This window comes from Parasteatoda tepidariorum, chromosome 11 (assembly GCF_982258835.1).
Source record: "Parasteatoda tepidariorum strain Cologne lab strain chromosome 11, Ptep-v5.0, whole genome shotgun sequence".
Taxonomy (NCBI): Eukaryota; Metazoa; Arthropoda; class Arachnida; order Araneae; family Theridiidae; genus Parasteatoda; species Parasteatoda tepidariorum.
Genome location: NC_141765.1, coordinates 7,374,395 through 7,398,022, shown reverse-complemented (window position 1 = coordinate 7,398,022; position 23,628 = coordinate 7,374,395). Strand labels below are relative to the sequence as shown.

General features: G+C 28.2%; 1 protein-coding gene across 1 annotated transcript in view; it reads right to left on the bottom strand.

Annotated features, from left to right (window-relative positions):
• The window catches only part of LOC107453206 (gamma-aminobutyric acid receptor subunit alpha-2-like), an 85,975-nt gene extending 67,510 nt beyond the window's left edge, over positions 1-18,465 (bottom strand). The window contains exon 1 of the mRNA XM_016069933.4: positions 17,952-18,465. Coding sequence (XP_015925419.2) covers positions 17,952-18,085 — 134 coding nt within the window. The 5' untranslated portion in view covers positions 18,086-18,465. The remainder of the gene's footprint in view (positions 1-17,951) is intronic.
• Positions 18,466-23,628: the final 5,163 nt, after the last annotated feature.

The following is a 23,628-nucleotide window of genomic DNA, read 5'->3' as shown; positions in this document are numbered from 1 at the left end:
TCTTTCCCAGTATATATTTTACCTCAAACTGAAATTGTGACAAAAAAATAGACCACCGCGCAATTCTACAAAAAGAATCCTTCAACTTCAAGGTATTAGCAATAGGGGAATGATCAGTGTAAATATAAAATTTCCTTCCCAGCAAATAGTGTCTAATGTAATTAGTGAAATAAACTATTGCTAAGGTTTCATGTTTGGTTACCGAATACCTGGTCTCTGGTAATTTCAGTTTTCTACTTCCAAAAGCTATAGGGTGAGGAAATCCCTCATCATCCAGTTGAGCTAACACTGATCCGATAGAATGATTACTGGCATCAGTATATAAGTGAAAAGATTTTGACATGTTAGGTAGAACTAAAACAGGTTCAGAAATAAAGAATTCTTTTAAATTTAAAAATTCCGTTTCTGCCTGGTTGTCCCATTCAAATTTGCCATTTTTAGTTAAGGCTGTCAGCTGAAGGGATTTCTGACCAATGTTAGGATAAATTGATTTTCTATAGTAGCCGATACAGCCTAAAAATGAGCTATGCGAAGATAGCCCCCGAAAATGAGGAAATTCAAAAATTCAAACTGCATTCGTTTGACCATTTTTTGACCACAAATGACCACCTTTTAAATTTTTTTGACCACCCTTATTTTGGACATAATCCTGAAAATTAAATTCGGGGGCTGACTTCGCATTTTCACGCCAAATGAATAAAAATCAAATTTTTATATTGTATTCGTTTGACCACTTTTTGACCACAAATGACCACCCTTTAATTTTTTTTGACCACCCTTATTTTGGACACAATCCCAAAAATTAAATTCGGAGGCTAACTTCGCATTTTTTCGAAAAATATATAAAAATCCAATTTTTATATTGTATTCGTTTGACCACTTTTTGACCACAAATGACCACCCTTTAAATTTTTTTGACCACCCTTATTTTGGACATAATCCTGAAAATTAAATTCGGGGGCTAACTTCGCATTTTCACGCCAAATGAATAAAAATCAAATTTTTATATTGTATTCGTTTGACCACTTTTTGACCACAAATGACCACCCTTTAATTTTTTTTGACCACCCTTATTTTGGATATAATCCCAAAAATTAAATTCGGAGGCTAACTTCGCATTTTTTCGAAAAATATATAAAAATCCAATTTTTATATTGTATTCGTTTGACCACTTTTTGATCACAAATGACCACCCTTTAAATTTTTTTGACCACCCTTATTTTGGACATAATCCTGAAAATTTAATTCGGGGGCTAACTTCGCATTTTCACGCCAAATGAATAAAAATCAAATTTTTATATTGTATTCGTTTGACCACTCTTTGACCACAAATGACCACCCTTCAATTTTTTTGACCACCCTTATTTTGGACACAATCCCAAAAATTAAATTCCGAGGCTAACTTCGCATTTTTTCGAAAAATATATAAAAATCCAATTTCTGTATTGTATTCGTTTGACCACTTTTTGACCACAAATGACCAACCTTTAATTTTTTTTGACCACCCTTATTTTGGACATAAACCTAAAAATTAAATTCGGAGGCTAACTTCGCATTTTTTCGAAACATATATAAAAATCCAATTTTTATATTGTATTCGTTTGACCACTTTTTGACCACAAATGACCACCCTTTAATTTTTTTGACCACCCTTATTTTGGACATAATCTTAAAAATTAAAGCCTTGGAGAGTCATGTGATATATTGGCGACTACAGTTTGGCGAATGGAGTTGGCGTAACTAGGAAGTAAACAAACAGGGTATAATTCCCTAAAAGATATCATTTTACACAAAATGCCTCGACCAGCTTTTGTCAATTCTGAAAGCTTTTATCAGAAGTAAATATTTTTAAAGATTCCATTGGAAATTTAAAGTCAAGAACTGATGCAGTGTGGAATAAAGCTAGTGAATTACTAAACATAAATGCAAAGACACTGAACGTATACGTTAGACTCAATCGTTATGATATTTTGAAAGATCTGAAACGAAATTGTGGAATCGAAGAAGTAAAGGAAATTAGCGATGTTTCGATTTCGACTTCGGAAGATTCTGACTTCTCAGTTATTGAGCCAATAAGACAGAATGCATTACCTCCTATGAATTTTCAAATAGATTTGGAAGAAGAAGAATGGAAAAAAATTGCCCCGACGAATGTATTGAGAAGAGAAAAAACTAGAATTCGTAATTATAGGGAATTACAAACAGGTTGGACAGACATAATTGCCCATAAAATAAGTGAAATAGCCAAGCTGCCATGTGCGTTTAGTTTCAAACATGCGAAAATTTCCAACATTGAAAATAAGGTTTGGTTGAAAATTGAAGGTGTCTGTAACGAGTGTGGTTGCCAGCTTAAGGGCCATTGCTTGAATGAACCCAAACAAGATCGTGGAATTTCAATTCAAGTTTCAACGTCTGACACTAGAGGAATATTGCACATCCAGAAAAGACACTTAAGAGGTAACAGGCGCTAAGAAGTTGGCGAAAGTCTCCTTCATAAAAAGGCATCCACCTGGCGAATGGATGCTTCAAGAGGTATGCATTTTGGTGAACCTGTACCAAGTTATATTCCTTCGTTGAGCGTGCTTCGTAAAGCTCGTGAAGAGGCTGTAAACAGGGATTTAAGTATTAATAAAAATTTAGATTGTATTTCATCTTTACTGTATAAAAAATATGAAGGCGAATTTGCTGGTTATATTCATGACATAGGGTTAGATGACTTTTATTGTATTTATTTTTCTCCTTCTCAAATAATTTTATATAAAAATGCAATAAAACGGGGAAAACGTATAGTAATTGATGCCACAGGAGGAATCGCAAAGCCCATTGTAAAATTGAATGGTAAATCTGTGCATATATTTCTATATCAAACTGTTGTCGAAGGGGAAGAACAAATATTACCCGTTTTTCAAATGATATCTACGAAACATGACACCATAAGCATACAGTACTGGCTTCAAGTTTTTGTTAAAAATACGAGCAAATTCCAAGAGAATGCGTGTCTGATTTCTCTTTCGCTTTGCTAAATGCAATAACTTTGAGTTTCAACAGCTGCCGTTTAGAAACATATGTGCAGCACTGTTTAAGAATGATATTTTCTGCAGATGTGCCAAATAAATTATTTTGCTTTGTGCGTGTTGATATTGCACATGTAATAAAAATACTTAGCACGAAAAAAGTTTTTTATCGTAAGTTGAGCAAAATTAAAGATTTTTACGTAAGATCATTAGGAATTCTTTCTATGTGTAACGAAATCAAGGATTTCAAAAAACTGTTAATTGCCCTTTTTACAGTTGCACTGAGCGAATGCTGTGGTAAAGATGACAACGGAAAAGATATAGAATGTCAAAAAAAATTTGCCTGTTAATTGACAGAATAAAAACATATGAAATTAATTTGGATCACGTTTCCTTCGATAATGATGAAGAAAGTGGAGATGATGGAGTGGGCACAAGAAGTTATACAGACATCGATATTTTTGAAAATGAAATAGGTTCAAGCGATGAGCAGCTTATTGATACGTTTTTAGAAAAAATTCAAAAGCGTGCTCGAAAGAATGCCGATAAGAGCCACGAAACTAACAATCCTAACCCCTATTATTTACCGGAAATAATTAAACCCTTACTAAAATTGGCCAAATATTTTGTTTTATGGACTAATATCTTAAAACAAACGTTTAATTCCTTTTATGAAACTATTTCTACTCTTTTATAGAGGAAATATGTTAAATTTTATATATCATTATTGAGAAAAATATTTTTAAACAGTATAACTACTTAATAATTGTTTTAGAAATGTTTTAGATTTACTACATCTTATTAAACTTTTATTTTTCTACTTGTAAAACAATTTTAAAATAACATTGCAGAAAATAAAGATACGATTAATGTGAACAAAACTTATACATATAGTTTTTAGCATTCCTCGTTTTTATGGATTATAATCATTGCATTTGAAGTACATAGTCGTCTTGGAATTTATTTTTAAAATTTTTATATTGCAAGAAAAAGTTTTTGATCATTACTACGTTTAGATGTCAGCTATAATTAAAATATGTTATATTGATATCGCTAAAAGAAAGACTGAAATAAGAATTGTCGGAAAAACTTCAAGGTCGTCATTTGTAGTCAAAAATGTTGTGCAGTTGAACGAGTTGAACGAGTGCAGTTGAAATTTGTTATTTTCCTGAATTTTGAGGACTAACTTCACGCCAGTTTTATCTTTAGGAATATGTCCAAAATAAGGGTGGTCAAAAAAAATTAAAGGGTGGTCATTTGTGGTCAAACGAGTACAATATAAAAATTGGATTTTTATCTATTTTTTGAAAAAATGCGAAGTTAGCCTCCGAATTTAATTTTTGGGATTGTGTCCAAAATAAGGGTGGTCAAAAAAATTAAAGGGTGGTCATTTGTGGTCAAAAAGTGGTCAAACAAAAACAATATAAAAATTGGATTTTTATCTATTTTTTGAAAAAATGCTGAGTTAGCCCCCGAATTTAATTTTTAAGATTATGTCCAAAATAAGGGTGGTCAAAAAAAATTAAAGGGTGGTCATTTGTGGTCAAAAAGTGGTCAAACGAATACAATACAGAAATTGGATTTTTATATATTTTTCGAAAAAATGCGAAGTTAGCCTCCGAATTTAATTTTTGGGATTGTGTCCAAAATAAGGGTGGTCAAAAAAAATTAAAGGGTGGTCATTTGTGGTCAAAAAGTGGTCAAACAAAAACAATATAAAAATTGGATTTTTATCTATTTTTTGAAAAAATGCGGAGTTAGCCCCCGAATTTAATTTTTAAGATTATGTCCAAAATAAGGGTGGTCAAAAAAAATTAAAGGGTGGTCATTTGTGGTCAAAAAGTGGTCAAACGAATACAATATAAAAATTGGATTTTTATATATTTTTCGAAAAAATGCGAAGTTAGCCTCCGAATTTAATTTTTAGGATTATGTCCAAAATAAGGGTGGTCAAAAAAAATTAAAGGGTGGTCATTTGTGGTCAAAAAGTGGTCAAACGAATACAATACAGAAATTGGATTTTTATCTATTTTTTGAAAAAATGCGAAGTTAGCCTCCGAATTTAATTTTTGGGATTGTGTCCAAAATAAGGGTGGTCAAAAAAATTAAAGGGTGGTCATTTGTGGTCAAAAAGTGGTCAAACGAATACAATACAGAAATTGGATTTTTATCTATTTTTTGAAAAAATGCGAAGTTAGCCTCCGAATTTAATTTTTGGGATTGTGTCCAAAATAAGGGTGGTCAAAAAAAATTAAAGGGTGGTCATTTGTGGTCAAAAAGTGGTCAAACGAATACATACAGAAATTGGATTTTTATATATTTTTCGAAAAAATGCGAAGTTAGCCTCCGAATTTAATTTTTGGGATTGTGTCCAAAATAAGGGTGGTCAAAAAAAATTAAAGGGTGGTCATTTGTGGTCAAAAAGTGGTCAAACGAATACAATATAAAAATTTGATTTTCATTCATTTGGCGTGAAAATGCGAAGTTAGCCCCCGAATTTAATTTTCAGGATTATGTCCAAAATAAGGGTGGTCAAAAAAATTTAAAGGGTGGTCATTTGTGGTCAAAAAATGGTCAAACGAATGCAGTTTGAATTTTTGATTTTCCTCATTTTCGGGGGCTATCTTCGCATAGCTCAAAAAATGATTGAACGTCAGTTTTGTTTTTTGGGATTTCAAAATTTTTGATAACCTCTATATTTTTTTCGGTCTGGATAAACCTTACCATCTTGAATAACAGAACCTAAATAATTAATTCTATTAGTGAGGAATGAGCATTTACTTGGTTTCAACTTTAACTTATTTTTTAATAATCTTTCAAATACCATTTTAAGTTTCAGGAAGTGGTCCTCAACACTGTTGCTGGCAATAGTGTTGAGGCATTTATATCATCAATATAAATGCCAATATTCAAAGGTTAGAGACCCGATAATACCACGCTCATCTTTGGAAGGAATTGGCACTGGTTCGAAGGCCAAAAGGTATGCGGGTAAATTGATACAACACCTTATGAGTTGCAATAGCCAACTTATGTCTATCATCCGGTGAAACAATTTCTTGGAAAAAACCCGAAGTCAGATCTAAAGTACTGAAAACCCTTCCTCCTGCTAAATTATCAATAGCCTCATTAATGTTGGGTATAGGGTAGGAATCAGGAGCAACCTTGGCATTTAAGGCTCTGAAAGATTTACCAGGCTGTGAAACCGTGCTGCACAGGGTTCCCTTAATTGATAATGTGCCGGCAAAACGTAGAGCTTATAGGGTACCATACAATTTACGTGAGGAAAGGACTCACAGATAAATATTCTATTGGAGGCGGGAATACTTGAACCCTCAGTGTCAGCGTATGGTTTCCCTATTCTGTTGGTTAAAATTTGAATGGAGACTAATCACAGGTCACAGATTTCAGAGCATTAAATGCTAAGGTTGTTCCGGATTCCTACCCTATACCCAACATTAATGAGGCTATTGATAATTTAGCAGGAGGAAGGGTTTTCAGTACTTTAGATCTGACTTCGTGTTTTTTCCAAGAAATTGTTTCACCGGATGATAGACATAAATTGGCCATTGCAACTCATAAGGGATTGTATCAATTTATCCGCACACCTTTTGGTCTTCAAACCAGTGCCAATTCCTTCCAAAGATTAATGAACGTGGTATTATCGGGTCTCGAAACTTTGAATATTGGCATTTATATTGATGATATAAATGCCTCAACACTATTGCCAGCAACAGTGTTGAGGATTACTTCCCGAAACTTAAAATAGTATTTGAAAGATTATTAAAAAGTAAGTTAAAGTTGAAACCAAGTAAATGCTCATTCCTCACTAATAGAATTAATTATTTAGGTTTCATTATTGAAGATGGTTAGGTTTATCCAGACCAAAAAAAATAAAGAGGTTATCAAAAATTTTAAAACCCCAAAAAACAAAACTGATGTACAATGATTTTTAGGCTGTATCGGGTACTATAGAAAATTTATTCCTAACATTGGTCAAAAATCAATTCGGCTGACAACCTTAACTAAAAATGGCAAATTTGAATGGGACAACCAGGCAGAAACGGAATTTTTAAATTTAAAAGAATTCTTAATTTCTGTGCCTGTTTTAGTTTTACCTAACATGTCAAAATCTTTTCACTGATATACTGATGCCAGTAATCATTCTATCGGATCAGTGTTAGCTCAACTGGATGATGAGGGTTTTCCTCACCCTATAGCTTTTGGAAGCAGAAAACTGAAATTACCAGAGACTAGGTATTCGGTAACCGAACGTGAAACCTTAGCAATAGTTTATTTCACTAATTACATTAGACACTATTTGCTGGGAAGGAAATTTTATATTTACACTGATCATTCCCCTATTACTAATAATTTGAAATTGAAGGAATCTTTTTGTAGAATTGCGCGGTGGTCTATTTCTTTGTCACAATTTCAGTTTGAGGTAAAATATATACCGGGAAAGATTAATTGTGTTGCAGACTTTCTGAGTAGAAATGTTAAGGAAGCAGAAACTATGCATAACAAAATTTTATTTAATGAAGTGGATTGTAATGAATCAATTTGTTCTTTGCCAAAATTAATTGAAGATGAGGAGAAAGATCATTTTTGTAAGGAAATTGTTGAGGTTTTGGGCAGAAATGAACCAGTGCCATCTAACTTTCATGTTTTTATTAAAGATAAAGTATTAAGGTGTTAGAAAAGCCGAATTGCCGAGAGTGAAAAAATAGTTATTCCACTAAATTTAGTGAAAAACATCTTAAACTTCTATCATAATTCTCCATTGGTTTGCCTTTCTGGAATTAGTAGAACTTTAAAAAAGATAACGAAAATTTATTTTGGCCCAAAATGTCTTCCCATATTGTAAACTTCATTAAGTCGTGTAATAGCTGTTTACAAAGAAAGGCTCATCAACCCAAGCGATTAGCCCCTTTGCAAAAAGTGCCACCTCCATATGGCCCTTTTGAGAAAATAGCATGTGGTGTGGTAGGACCACTCCCTTTAACTCAAGATGGAAATAGGTATTTGGTCACAATTGTTGATCACTTTACAAAATGGCTAGAAGCTGTCCCTGTCTCATCGGTCAACAGTAAGGATATTGCCATAGTATTTTCAAATTTTATATCTCGTTTTGGCTCTCCAGAAACTTTAATCACCGACCGAGGATGCGATGAAAACAAATTTAACTATCCAGTTTATCTTAACTGATCAACCAGATTTAAATGAAAATTGTTATATTTTTTAAATGCTGAGAAAGATCATGAATATGTACTGTGAATAAGTACTAATTATTACTTATGCCTTTAAAACTATTACTTTGATAAAACATAGCAATAAAATAAATGTTTTTGGAGATTTCGAAAGGGAATATTAATTTTACAAATCTATTGGATAATTTCCCTCTTATTTAAATATTCTTAAGCCGAGAAAGTTGAACTCAATATTGGTATAGGGAATTTTTATGAGCATGAATTAATTTAAATAAATATCATTGATGAATATGTCGTTTATGAGATAAAAATCATTGGATATTCAATAACACCGAATGTATGTCTTATTTTAATTATGATGCATTTTTCTATAGTTTTAAGAAAACAATAGTGCCATGCATTTCCAATTTGCGTTTTAACAGTTTTGTGAATTTTGATAATTAGGCTCATAATTAATAAAACCAGTTTTAAATGGCGATAATGACTTGGTATTAAAAAAATCTTAGGAATTACGAATGGAATCGGAAATCAATTCATTATTGTTAAAAAAAATTATATAGGTTGACTGTACAAAACAAAAAAATAAATCCCTCATCAACTATTATTTTTTTTGGTTTCATAATTAGACAGTTTTAAAAAAATTATGCCCGGTTTGTAGCTAAAGTAGTAAAAAATCTCAATTATTACCTCAGTTATAGTTAGGTAGGGTTAAGTTTTGTAATTTTTCATGAAATTTGAGTCAAACTAATTGGATAAGAAAATTTCTAATAGTTTTTCGTCATTTTTAATTGTTTGTAAAAAGCTAACATTCATTTTTTAGCTGTATTACAATTCAAGCTTCATGATTAGAAAACTTTTCTACCAAATAATTCTTTATTTAAAAAAAAAGGAAATGGATTATTTTTACTGAGAATTGAATAGTTGTTTTTTTCAATAGGAGTTATAATAAAAGATTTAGAGCTAAACAAATATTTGAATATTAAATTGAGAATTTATTGTTATCTTATCGAGTAGCATATGTTTTTTTAAATAATCATAGCTAAAACATCTCTATATATTTATGGACAAAAACATTGTTTTTAATATTTAAAAAAGATCAAGTAAACGGGAATTTATTTAGTACTAGCTCTATTAGGCTTTTTATCTGATAGTTTTAGATTATCTTAATTTTACATATAATGGTATGTTTCAAATTTCTAAAACAATACTTAATAACTTTAAAGATGTTCAGATTACGAGAATTCTCATACTTATACATTTTGAAGCATTTAGAGGTTTGAGAAATTGGCAATTAATGAGGAACTAAAGAAATATATTTTATCACCATTTGCTAGAAAATATGGCAATGAGCTTACAACTGGCATTGATTAATTTGATTATTATTTATAATGAATTAAAACTCCGAGAACTTAGTTTAAATATTAATCGAAGTATAGACATTTAAAAAAAACAAATTGAAAAAAAAAGCATTTTTGTGTGTGTGATGGATTTTATTGTTATAAACTTAAAAACTTAAAAAATATTCTAAAAAAATAAAAAAAGGTTTTTTGAAAAATTTTTAACAAATAACAACTTAACATTTTAAAACTTTAAAAAAAAAATCTTAAAAGTTGGGCAAGATATGGGCATTTAAAGTAGTTCTTTCGGGCTGCGCATGTACGGAAAACATTTAAGAGATTTTTTTCATATAATATTGTAGTGAATCGTATCTAGTAACGAATAAAAAAATCCGATTTCAATGCATAGATAGCTTAAAAAATTTCTAGCTATTTTTTAAGCAATTTTTGTACTTTTTTAAAAGAACACTCTGAATTATAAGGGTTTTTCACAAATGTCATTTCTTAGTATTAAACAAGAATTATTAAAAATAATAACAGCATTATAGAGATCATCTCCATGAAAGTATGTGTGCTTTTCTTATACAATCATATTTTGGCATGCATCACTGTGATGCATTATTATTTTTTATCAAATTTTGTCTCATAATACAAAGAATTTCTAGACAACTTCTTATCACTCAGTACCCCTTATCACACTCATAAACACTAAGTACAAAAACTATTTATAAAAATTACTAGAAGCTTTTGAAATTTTCAAGATACTCAAATTATATATATATATATATATATATATATATATATATATATATATATATATATATATATATATATATATATATATATATATATATATATATATATATATATATATATATATATATATATATATAATCTATTTTTAAAAATAAATAAGTTAATCGTATATTTTTGTATTTTTAATTAGTTTTGAATTTATACCGATTAAACGTAAATTTTTGCTTTTTAATCTCATTAAATTTATAAATCCATATTTTTTCCTACTTATGAGGACATACTCAACTTTTAACTCTGTTCAAAACACGATCATTAAGATTGTGTCGCAAAACTATCAATAAGCGAACCTAAGTGGTTCGCTTGAATTTTATCGAATGCTATTAGAACTCTTAAGTTAGTAGCTTGTAAGCAGCCCTATTATTTATTATTTTTTTATTTTTGCATTTGTAATGGTTTCTAAGAACATATGCAATTATCTATAAAGGGCATGCTACGATGATTTTATTTATTTAATTATTTTTATTTTACCTATAAGAGTAGTTGAAATTTGAATACCTGCTTAAAATATTTTACGCTGAAGTAAATAATATGTATTTCCGTGCATATGTATATATTCGATTTGATATGAATTTATTCCTGGATATAATTACATTTATTCGATATTTTAACCCTACACTGATGTTTTTTTAAGGTTAAGTGCCACTGCCCGGTGTACATTGCCCGGCATGCATTTCGTGAGAATCACATATACATGGGTGATTCTCACGAAACATGACAATTCACTGTCCCTTGCTCCAAGATCTAATACTATAATACTAAAAAAACTTTTTTTTAAAAACTTAATAAATAGCATTGCTGTAAGCATTTTAAAATGACTTTGCACTAGCATTGACCGTTTTGTATAGTTAAAAAATTTAATTGAATATCAAAATGTCATTTTCCTGGCAAGTCCCAAACAATGTTTCCTATAATAACTAGCTTCAAAAATTCCCATAAATTTTTCCATATCTAATTTTTTTTTATCTCTACCGGTGTAAGCATTTCTAGAATATACGGAGAGGGTATTATTTACAAAAACTTCGTTAAAATTAATTTTTTCTGCCAATAATCAGCTCGGCCCTAGAAAATCTGTCATTTTCCTGGCTACTTTTACTTAGTGGCTTATAACCAAGCCAGCAATAAATATCATATGAAAATAGATTGATTAGATACCCTCCTATATGAACATGTCTTGTTGCATGAATAAAGAACCAATTTTTCTAGGTCAAAATCTATTTCAAAAAATTTTTCAAGGTGAGTAGGTTTTTGTGTTGTCATTTACCTGGCTTCTTGAAATCATTAATAACATAAACTACATAGATTTATCTGAGTTATTTTAAGAAATCCTGTTGTTTTCTGTAGAATATAAACGTCTTAGGCCAAAATATTATATTAAAATAAAGTTATATGCTACAAAAGGGCGAATTTGTCATTATCCTGGCTGTCATTTTCCTGGCTTATGAATGCCAGGACATTGAAGTGTTACCAGATTTTTTTTTAACCTGCTAATACTGTTAGGAGGGAAAGCAAATATTAACCTATTACCAAGTTTATGCATGATTGTAATATGCTTGGATGTAATCAAAGTTATTTATTTATTTAATGATTGATTATTTCAAAAAATTTTATTCTGTACATATAAGCAACAGAAAAATTTTGATTCCTTCTACAGTGAACAGAAAGAATTAACTTAAGCAATTTATGAATGACTGTTTTTCAAACTTCTAAGCTAATATGTCATTTTCCTGGTATTCAAGATTTGGTGAATTTCTATTTTATTTTTTTTCTCGAGCAAATATCAATAAACTACACTGCTCTATGTAAGATATTAATAAGTGTAACTAAAGAAGTATACAAAAAAATTTAGATTATTTTGAAGACTTTAAATTTGAAGAAATGTTTTGGTCCGAATTGTCATGTTTCGTGAGAATCACCCATATATATCAGAAATGTCATTACCTTACCATACTAGATTTTTTTTTCTGTTTAGTGTATGTAATTAAATTATATAATTACATGTGATACTAATAGCTCTAATGATTGTAGATATAAATTACATTAATCGCCCTTTTGATTAGAATAGTATTTTATAGTATGAATATGGAACGAATAATATATTTTATAAGATGAATTGTGACCAACTTTGCAACTTTTGCATAGCAATGCTCTGAATTCATCAATTCGGTGCACACGAGAACAACATAAATTACAAATAAAATTATAATTGCTAATTATTGCAGTTAAAAATGATGTTAACATCTACTTTCTTTAAAAGTACTCTTTTTATAGGTACGAAGTTTCGTTACTTATTTTTTTTACTTGATAGTATTTGAAAATAACAAATTATTTTTAATAGCTTTTTTAAAAAAAAAAACAGTGAATGCTATTACAAATTACTGTTGGTGTTTAAAAAGCCTTTTTTTGGTGAAAACATAGATTTTAAATAAGTTAGCACAGATTCAATTATTGAAATTAGACCTAAAGATGATTGTAAGTCAGAGAGAAAATCGAAAATTGCAATTTCAAGCAACTTGTTATGGGACTAAGAATATTATCTCGTTTTTTTTACACATTTTGAATTAATATATTTCAAATAATTCTACAAGTTATTTTTAGTCGTGTAATATTTAATTTAATTCCATACGTCTGGAGTGATACAAAGCAATGCAATTTTCTCAATATAACTAAAATATGCTTTATATACTACAAGTTTTCAATCCAAAATTTTTTTTTGCTTAGGCAGTATTTTATATATTGTAGCATTATCTTATATATTTAAAATATATTTTAGACTTCTTAAATTGCCATAAACACTTCAATTAAACTTCTCCGTTGTATGCACGAGACATTTAAAAAGGTGAATTTTAAATACAATAATAAAACATTAAGAAAAATTGAAATCAAGAAAAAGCATTAATATCATATAAACTAACACATTTTTAGTAATTGAAAACATATTGCGGCAAATAGGATGAAACTATGATTGAAAACCAAGAAAAACATTAGGAAAAGTCCAGTGCAAATGATTTTTTTCTGTTACACAAAATTAAAAACTTATTTTGATTAAAACATACTTTACGCTTTTCTTAATCCCGAAAGTCAAAAAGATCTTATTTAACAGCAGTTTATTTCAAAGCCGCATTAAAAAGTAAGTAAATAAATAAAACAAGTAGTTTTGGTCAAAGTTAGTAAGTTCTATAAAATATTTGGAAAAAAAATTTATTTATTTATATTAATTTCAACAATGGTGATATTGAACGAATAAAAACACTTTAATTAATTTAGTGCTTACAATGGAAAAAAATATTAGTCAGCAATAAAAAAAAAGAATAGTTTATTAAATTACGTATTACATTACGTTAATACGTAATTTAATACGTAATTAAGTACGTATTAAATTACGTTACAATTTATTATGTTAAATTTTTTAATGAAATATTATGTTGGAAAAGATGTAAATTAAAAAATTTTAATGATTTAATTTTAAGAAATCCAATTTAATATTCAAAAATAAACAAAGAAAACAGATTTTACCACTGCCTGGATCAAAAAGAAAAGTACTTTTATGAGCCTTGAACCTTGTATTTTGTTCTTGAAAGTGCATAAAATTTTACATAAAGGCTTTATTACTGCTGGAATATGTTTTCGAATATTTAAGCATACTATTTTCTTTTATTTTTTCATGAATAATTTCACGTTTTCAGGTAAACTTAATTCTAAAATGAGATAAATTAATCTATTTAAAACAAGAATCTGCAAAATTCTTCATTATAATAACTCATTAGCTTTCATTTATCGCTACAAACTACGCGAAGAGAAAACTAAGTCGAGGAAATTATTTTTTTTATTATGTAAATTATGTTTCCAACCCCAGAGAATTTTTCATTTACTTTAAAGAAGCAATGCTGAGATTTATTCACATTTTTAAACGAAGAACTTTGTTTTCTTAAATATTTATCTTTATTTGAATGTACTTTTATCTTGCAATATTTTAAACAGAAAAGATTTTTTGAATTAAATTTAAAATTAATTAATCTCAAATTCGAGTTAGAAATGTAAATCAGAAAAATTTAAAATAAATTTCTTTTTAGAATGAAAACTCTTAGTTCACTTTTTTAATGGAAATTAACCACTCTAAAACAAAATTAAAATTCTTAGAAAAATACTATCTGCCAAAGATTTTTAATTTTCAGTTTTTAATCTGAAGCAATAACAGTTTCATTTATTAAAGCATTTTTGCTGTGGACAGTAATTACTAAACACACAAAAATTGAGCTTCCTAGATGTACTTGATGTGCGGCTCAAGAATCGGTATGAGCCTTTTAAATCGGAATCAGGGTCAACTACTTTTATCAGACAGAAATCTAGATTATGACTGAATGAAGTGCATTAAAGTAACATCTAATACCCAATAATGTTACTGAAAAGACTGAAATATTGATATTGTCTGAAGATATAAAAAATTCCAGTTACCAAAAATCATACCATGAAAACAAGGATGCAATTTGGTGCTTTAAGCTTCTTAAAAGAAAAGAAAAATTGACGAATAATCATACAGGAGATTCAGTACCTTAAACTCTTTGTATTTACACATCAGCATGTAAAATGCTTCCAGTTATTGGTACAGTTATACATTTCATCTAAGAATTGATTGAGAATAAATTTATCTGGGAAACTCAACTATTTTCATGCGGTTAGAAAATTTATGTTAAACACTGGCTGGGTCTAAGTAACAACCAACTTCTAATAAAGTTATCGAAAGGACAGAAATAAACATGAAAACACATGAAGTTATGTAAAAGCTGCTACTGACCAATAATTACGCCGAAAAAACTAGGGTCTAATAAGTTATCGTACCTTAGACTATTTGAATTAATGCATTAGCATCCGCAAGCAAAGTATTTTCAATTGTTGGTATAAATATACATTTTAACGAAGAATTGGTTGAAAAATATTCTGCCTATAAAATTTATTAATATTTTTTATTGTTAAATTACTTGAATAATGAGAGATATTTTTGATACTTTGTTTTGTAACGAAATTTTAATTTTCCCATGTGATAAGACATGCGACAACTTAAGCCTCGCTTGCATCTCAACTGCAGAATTTCAATTGCCTTGTCATCATAGTTGGATTTACTGATATGGATTTAAACATCTATTATTATGAATCTGATAGGTGAATAGCCAGTTTATTGCCACTTTACCAAGTTCAATAAACTAAAATTAACGAAAGAACATAATGCAACAACACAGTGACATTACTATCATAACACAGGATTCGAGTATCCCTAGATAATTATTTTCCCAATCTGAACTAATTACATTATTCGAATATATCTGGATGATTTAATATCATATTTTCGAGATTTGTTTGTATGAGAAGGATTCGAAGTAATGCCTCCAAATTTACCATTTACCCACCAATCGACATTTGAAACGCCGACTAAAGGTTACACGTAAGTAAGAAGAGAGTTAATATTTTTCCATTATGCAGAAAAATAGCATATTTTGAATGGTGGGATAAGGCCATGTCTTTCTCATACGTAAACTTGACTAACCTATGTTGACATTGTGTACGTCATGTGAAATGCTAGAATTCTTCTTATCTGAAGCAGGACTGTTTACACATGACGCAAATATTTTTTATTCTTTTCAAAAATCAAGTAGTAGCTAACAGAAGAAATTATTCATTTAGTCAAAAAAAATGTTGTTTTAATAAGAGCTTTCTTGTGTCACGGAATACAAAAGTTCAGAAGTTAAATGATTTTTAATCTAAAGACAAGGAAATAATCGTTTTTACAGGGCAATCACGATTTCCTGATGGACGTTTTGAATGCAACTAAGCCGCATTTGCGTAACACGGAAAAGAAAATCACTGAATTATCTTATACATCCCATTCATGTAAAGTTTTTATTTAACATATTTTCAATAATAGTTTTAAATATGGACACATCTTTAATAATAATTTTAGAAATGGACTTAGCGGACACAATTGTTTTGCACATAGTTTACTTGTGTTCCTCCCGGTTCAAGTAGAAAAAGAAAATCTAGCTATTGACTACCGCACTTCAAATTATAGGTTTAAAAACCTATTTTTTATTTATATACCAATATACTGAATCTTTAGCTTGATAAAAGTATGATTCTCTAATGCACCAGCTCAATGATTTGTCCATTAATTGGTTCATTAGTGCACCAACTCGCATCCACACTATTTGCAAATAAAAGCAGTTCTTACTAAATCAAACATTTTAATACTTTTAATTTATTTTTAAATCTTGTTGCATTAATTTTAAATGTCTTAGCGGTAAATAACATTATTTAAACTCTTTTCTTTTGGTTGACTTGTCTGATAAAAAAATTCAAAAATATCTATGCATTTTTTTTTTTTTTTTTTAGTTTAAATATTTTAGATTTCTCTAATGCATTTTTTTAGATATCCATTAATAAAGATATTCTATTAGTAAACAATCTTTTTATTAGACAAATTTCATTTTTGCTAATATTATGAACATATTTTAATAATGCAAGTAAAATTTAAAATGTTGCTGTAATGTTATGTTTGTTTACTATAAATGTTTTACTGTAAGCTTTCGCTACAATGTTAAGCAGATGTTTTAATGTAAATGTTTCACAATTAATCACTCACGAAACTAATGATATATTATTAAATTTATTTATATTATTGAATTTTTTTATATTAATGAATTTATTGATATTATTCCTTAAGAAAAATATTTCAAGCATTGAAATATGTTGATTGAAAATAAAAATTGCACATGCTATTTAATTGTAAAAAGAGTTAATATTTAAAACTAAAACATTTAAAAAAAATTTTTTTTTAAATCTTCGGTAAAAAATATTTTTGGTATTTTAGCAGTATAACTGCCTTTATATAATTTTCTTCTCTGGTACACATGTAATATACAGCTACTATTTTATAAAATAAATAATATATTACAAATATGAATTGGTTTGTATTTATTAACTGATATACTATTCGCATATTTAGTCAGAGAATATAATATGCTTTAAAAGCATTTTGCCAAAGCCTGCTCATTTCTCAAATTAAAATAGATATTTTATTAATAGCAGCGTTTATGTTGTCATTAATGTTTAATGTTTATGCATAGTTAAAAATATATAATTTGGTTTAATTATTTACATAATTGTTTTAAAAAATACCAATAAATATTTATGCAAGCAAACTTCGTTAAGTTACAGCTCGAAAAATTTCTAGCATTTTTCGAAAGGGATTTGTAATATAGTTAAAATATATAGTTAAAAATGAATTAAAATGTGCTATGATAAATGAGCTATAGCTGTTGAGACATATAATTTAAAATTAGTCAGTGTATCGCCTTTTAATTTGATTTAAAAATCTAGCTCTGCAAAAAATAAAAATCTGAATTGAGTTAAATCACATGTTTATAAAAAAAAGATGAAATATATATACGAAATATTTAAAATAATTTGATAAAAATAAAGTTTTTATGGAAAAAATAAAGCAGTAAACATCAAACTGCTGTAATTACATATACACGTTAAAAAAATCTACATTTTGAAATCATTTATTAGAAAAAAATAATACTTACGCAGACATTTGAAGGAGAAATGTGAAGAATATAAGTATCCAATTTGGTAAATATATTACAGGTATCAATTGGATTTTTTCTGTGAGCATAGTGAGATTCTGAACACATAGAAACAAAGGACAACTTATCTTCATGACTTTTTATCATGATAAAGTTAGTAAAAGTTAGCTCATTCTATTTTTAATTCCTGGTAAGAAAGAAAAACAAGCAAAAGAAAAATAATATTTTTTTGAAAAATAATATTTAATTAAACATTAGATAAAAATGAATATCTGTTAAGTACAATGCTTTGTTATAAATTATGGCAGGTAATTAAAAGTGTTTTAGTTACATTAATTAAAAAAAATTGCATAATTTTTAAAATTATTTATATTCTCACATGAGGTATAATATTTTGATTTTTGAACTTAAATAAAGTGCAAAAAGCAATGTCCATTTAGATCATGCAACAGTGATTAGAATTTTTAAAAGCCAGGTTACTATCTATCTTACAAGATTCATTGCAACATGCGATATGAACTTTCAGTACTGGAAGAAGAACTACAGAATGCAAATAAAGCGCCACCTGTCGAAAAGCGCTTTTTCAACTCATTCCCAAACTTCTAATAAAATGTCACAGAATTTCTACAAACTGCTTGTCTTCAAATATGATTAAAAATAACCCAATTTGAACAAGTTGAACATTATTCATACATTTTGATACATGTAAAAATATTCAGAAAAATTTTAAGAAATTTTTTGTCTGATTAAATTAAAATCATGTTTCGTAATACAAAGATGTTAACTAGTAAAATTGTATTTTTAACTACATTCTTCAAGAAAATGAAAATTGACCTAAACAATTTTAGCACATTATTTTTTTATTTATCATAAAACAATTGAAATGAGAGCACTAATATTGCTATTATTTTTTCCAAGAAAATATATGCTTTTTAAATATTTATCGAGTAAAAAATGCATTAAAACAAATATTTAACTCATGTTTCACTCCAATATAGAATATATTTTTTTGATAGAGTATAAGTCAGATGTTCTTCGATGCAAAACTTATAAATAGTTCATGATGTAAAACTATTCTCTGGAAAATCCTGCCCAATGAAGGGCTCAATATTCATTTCAGGTATCATTCCTATAAATTAAGAATTAAAATTACCTTTCGTCATCCTATTGGTACATAAAAAAAGGTTTCTAAAAGACTAAATACAGCGTAGACTACATATAAATACACATGCTTTTAAATTAATTAATATTTTGAATAATTAATATAAAGTCAATTTTCTTAAAAATGTCCATTTTGCTAAAAAAAGAATTCTTTCGTACAAATCTTATTAGGAAATCGAATAAAAACTGTAATTTCCATTTAAAAATGTATTTGTATCAAATAATAATTTAAGCAAATTGGTTGCAAATTTACTTCTTTAACTAATTAGTTAAAATGAAGTTTTGATGAAGTTTTAATTTTTATTTTGCCTTTTTTAATTTTTTTTTTTTTTTACTTTAAGCGCAATTTATGTTTTCTTAAACAATAAGGCAAATATAATGAAACGTAACTAATATGAAAAAACTTCTACTTCCATTTTCTAATGCGTAATTGTATAAAATGGAATCAGACAACCTGAAAATTAATTCGCATTATTTTAACATAAAGCTTCAGAGAACATTATTATACTTATTTTGTAAATTTTTAATGAATTTGAAGTCTTAACTATAAAATCTAAACTGCATAAATGCATTCAAAATTTACAGTTCATAAGATTCTTGTTTTATGCCAAGTTTTATTGAGGCAGCTATTTTAGTTTTATGTATTTTGAACGAGAAATACTTTTAAAAAAAATGCTTTTAATAATAAAAAAAAAAACATCATCCAAATAAAACGCGTTTCATGTACTTAAAATTTCCAGGTTAAGGCGAATGAGAAGCATCGGATCCTCTTTTTGCTCAAGGAATAAAAAAGACAAATTTTTGTGTTGGGAAAATTTATCAGCAGGAAATAAATCCTGAAAGAAAATTGCATCAGTGTAGAAGATACCACGTGTGAAAAAAATTTAGAATAAAGAAAGTAGTTATGGAGCTTCTGAATATTTGATTTCCGTAAAAAAGGCAATTAAAATGTTCATTTAAAGATACAAATCCAAGTTATAAAGACATTTTTTTCATTATTTTTTTCTATACGAAGTTGCATTTTGTTTTGAACCAATGATAATTTTACAAGATGTTGAAAGTAAAAAGAAGAAGAGAAAAAAGATTTTTTCGTTAACGAAACAAAAAAAAGTATGATAAAACAAAGTTAAATTTCTCCAAAATATTTGACGTGTTTTATTTTAAGATTTTTTTTAAGGCATGTGCTAGTTTCTTGGAAACGGAAATAAAACTTTATACATTATGGTACGTAAATAAAATGATATAGTAGCAGTTTTTACTGATGTCGGAGCACTCTTTCTTTAACCGAATTAAATATTTGAAATCAGAGCGTCTTAAGAGATTTTTATTACATTTTTTATGCTTGTTTTATCTCAAACTATTATTCAATCTCCTCCAATTACTATCTAAAATGTTAATACAATTCAATAATATTATCAAAGATTAAAAATGAATAAAATAAAATAAAAAAATATATAAAAAGCAATTAAGGCGCATTGAAACTCATTAACAATATATATATAAAAAAGAACAGTTAATGAAACTTACAACTATGTAATGTTTGAAAGTATATTGTAATTATTGAATAGAAACTTAATCGAAAAAACTATTCAAGAAAAAAACCCTAAATTTCTTTCTGTTTAACTATAATTAATGAATATATAATTTTGACGTTACTTTTTCGTATCACATTAATTAGCAGTGATGTACTTTATGCATACTATTACTACTTGGGCAAAAATAACTTGGAGCACCCTGAATAACTTTTGATTTAAGGATTGGTTCTTCACGATTTAATTGTTTGAGCAGGTGACCTCAAAGAGGCTGATTAATTAGTGCAGAAAATATTTTTAGTTACTAAATCAAACTCAAAACGTACTTTCTCTGAGTAAACATACATTTCTTTCATGGATTCGGATTTCTGATCTCCAAAATAAACTTTTGACCACTTAATGTTAATTTTACTTTTTGCGCATTTCACCATATCTGAATAACTTCTAAAGCGAATTGAAAAAATTATACACACAATTATAAAATTCGCTTGTCCAAAGATAATTTCAAGAAAAGAATAACTTTTAGTAATAATTAATTATTTTTTGTTATTTTATTTCATAATTGTCGAAACTGTTGATTTCTAAGGTAGGAAATTTTTTTAATCATTTAAAAGTATGTAATTTTGCATGATAACATACAAAATTATAGCAAAATCGGTCTTGAGAAATCGAATTTTTTTTAAAAAAGTCGTATAATTATTTTGACTTTAATTCTCGTCTTCCCTAATTAGTTAGTATATTTAAGGTCACCCTTAAATCATTAAGATTGTGCCATAGAACGTGAAAATCCAATCATTAGATAAGAAATTACTTAGGTAGGACCGCTTATTTACTTATTCATTTTTCGTGCACTGTACACTTGTATGATTTTTTGATGTAACCTTTGTACCAACCGGGTTGGACAAAATAATGGAAATATTTCGATATTAACACAGTTTCAGAAAATTGAAATTTTGTTAGTAGTTTTTTTTTTACTCTTTAAAAGAAAACTTAAAAGGATAAGAGAGTTTTCCAGACATTTCATTTTGTACTATTAAACTAGATCTAGTGAAAATTACACCAGATTTATTAAAAATTTCACATTGTTGGGGATCATCCCCCAAAAAAGTATTTTTTCTTTCGTATGTTTTATTTCCTAATATCATCAAACTTTGCTGTCCGGACCACTATTAGAAGGTATTATCATTTGTTAAAAAATCTTGTTTAATAGTAGAAAACGAAATTTGTGAAAAACCCTTTATTATTTCGAGCTTTTTTTAAGAGTGCCAGGCAGTGGGCTGATCGTAAGGACACAGTTCCCAGTAGAACACTGAAATCAAGTATCACTGCCTGCTGTCAGTAAGCGGGTGGGTAACATTTTTGATCAGCCTGCTTAGGGACCGAGGTTGCGGTATCGGTTCTCGATAAACTGCTCTAACGTAAAGTGCTCGACTTCGTGCGCAGGTCGTCGGACTTCCAAAGCAGGGGTGCCATGACCTCTGCGGAGGATCAAAATTGCGACGGCGTGTCTTCGAATCATCTTCAGGGATGGTGCCCGGACCGGCGCCATTTGCCCATTGTTCAGTTCCAGTGCGGCGTAAACATATATGGCAGTACTTTTACTTTCGTTACTTGTACCGCCGGTACAAGTAAAAAGTACGTACTTTTACTTGTACTTCGTTACTTTTTAAATTTAGTACTTTTACTTGTACTTTCGTTACTTTTTTAGGGAAAAAGTACAAGTATTTGTAACGGAAATGTCCAATGAAATCGTTACTTTTTTCTAAAACTCAGAAATCTTTCTAAAAAAAAAATTAAATTTAAAAAAAAAATGCTTATGTTTTTTTAATTTATAAAATTAATGTGCAATATATAAGCATTCACAGCTAACTTCGTGAGTTTAAATACCTTGACCTCCCGTGGAGTGCTTATTCAGCGTGGTTAAGCGATGGTTAAGCACGTTCTGAGAAATTCTCGCAGCAGATTCAGTGACACCACTTTCGAAATGCAATTATTTTGCAAAATGAATAAAAAATATTAATTAGCAAGTTATTTTCATTCATTTTCGAGTTTTATGCATTTATTTAATAGATTTTAAATAAAAAATGTTGGATTTTGTTATTATGTTTTTCAATTTTCTTTTTGAACTCACTAAAAATACATTTTTGTCTTAATAAATTTTTTACTAAATACATTTTTACCTAGTGCATTTTTTACTGAAATTATGTTTATGCCCGACCTTGTCAAACAAAGCCCAGTCAAATTTCTAAGTTTAGATCTCTAAGTCTAATGTTCGGAAAATGATTTTCTCGCATGACTTCAGCATTAGCCATTGTTACAAATAAAACTGTAGACTGTTCTATTTCAACTTATACTGCACATTCAATTATTTTTTTACCAGCTCAAAGATCACAAAGCTATCTGAAACCCCGTGTTTGCTTTGTTTATGTTTGTGCTTTTAAAACGCGTTTCTATAGAGTTAAACAATTTTAAATCACTGGTAATTTAAATAAATAAAAATAATAAACTAAAAATTAAAATCAATAGATAAAATTTCTTTTTCGTGCAAATCCATAAAAAGTTTGAAATTAAAACTATATTTGATTTTAAAGTTATATTATACGATTATATTATAAAATTATATTATAATATTCTTTCGAATTTAAAAGTAAATTTAAATCCATAACTTTCAAAATTAAAAATAATTAAATAAATAACAACAATTTTCCAAAAACATTACAGAACATAAGAATATTATTCAATAAAATTTAGGTTACTTTAAATTTTCAATTTCCTAGAAATGTACTTTTAAATCGTTACTTTTTTTGTTTTGTACTTGTACTTTTACTTGTACTTTTTACTCGTTACTTTTTAAAATAAGAACTTTTTACTTTTTACTCGTTACATTTTTTAAAATTACTTGTACTTTTACTCGTTACTTTTTAAATGTAACGTTGCCATATATGGGCGTAAATAAAGTACCTATCTACCTTTTTATAAGAGTA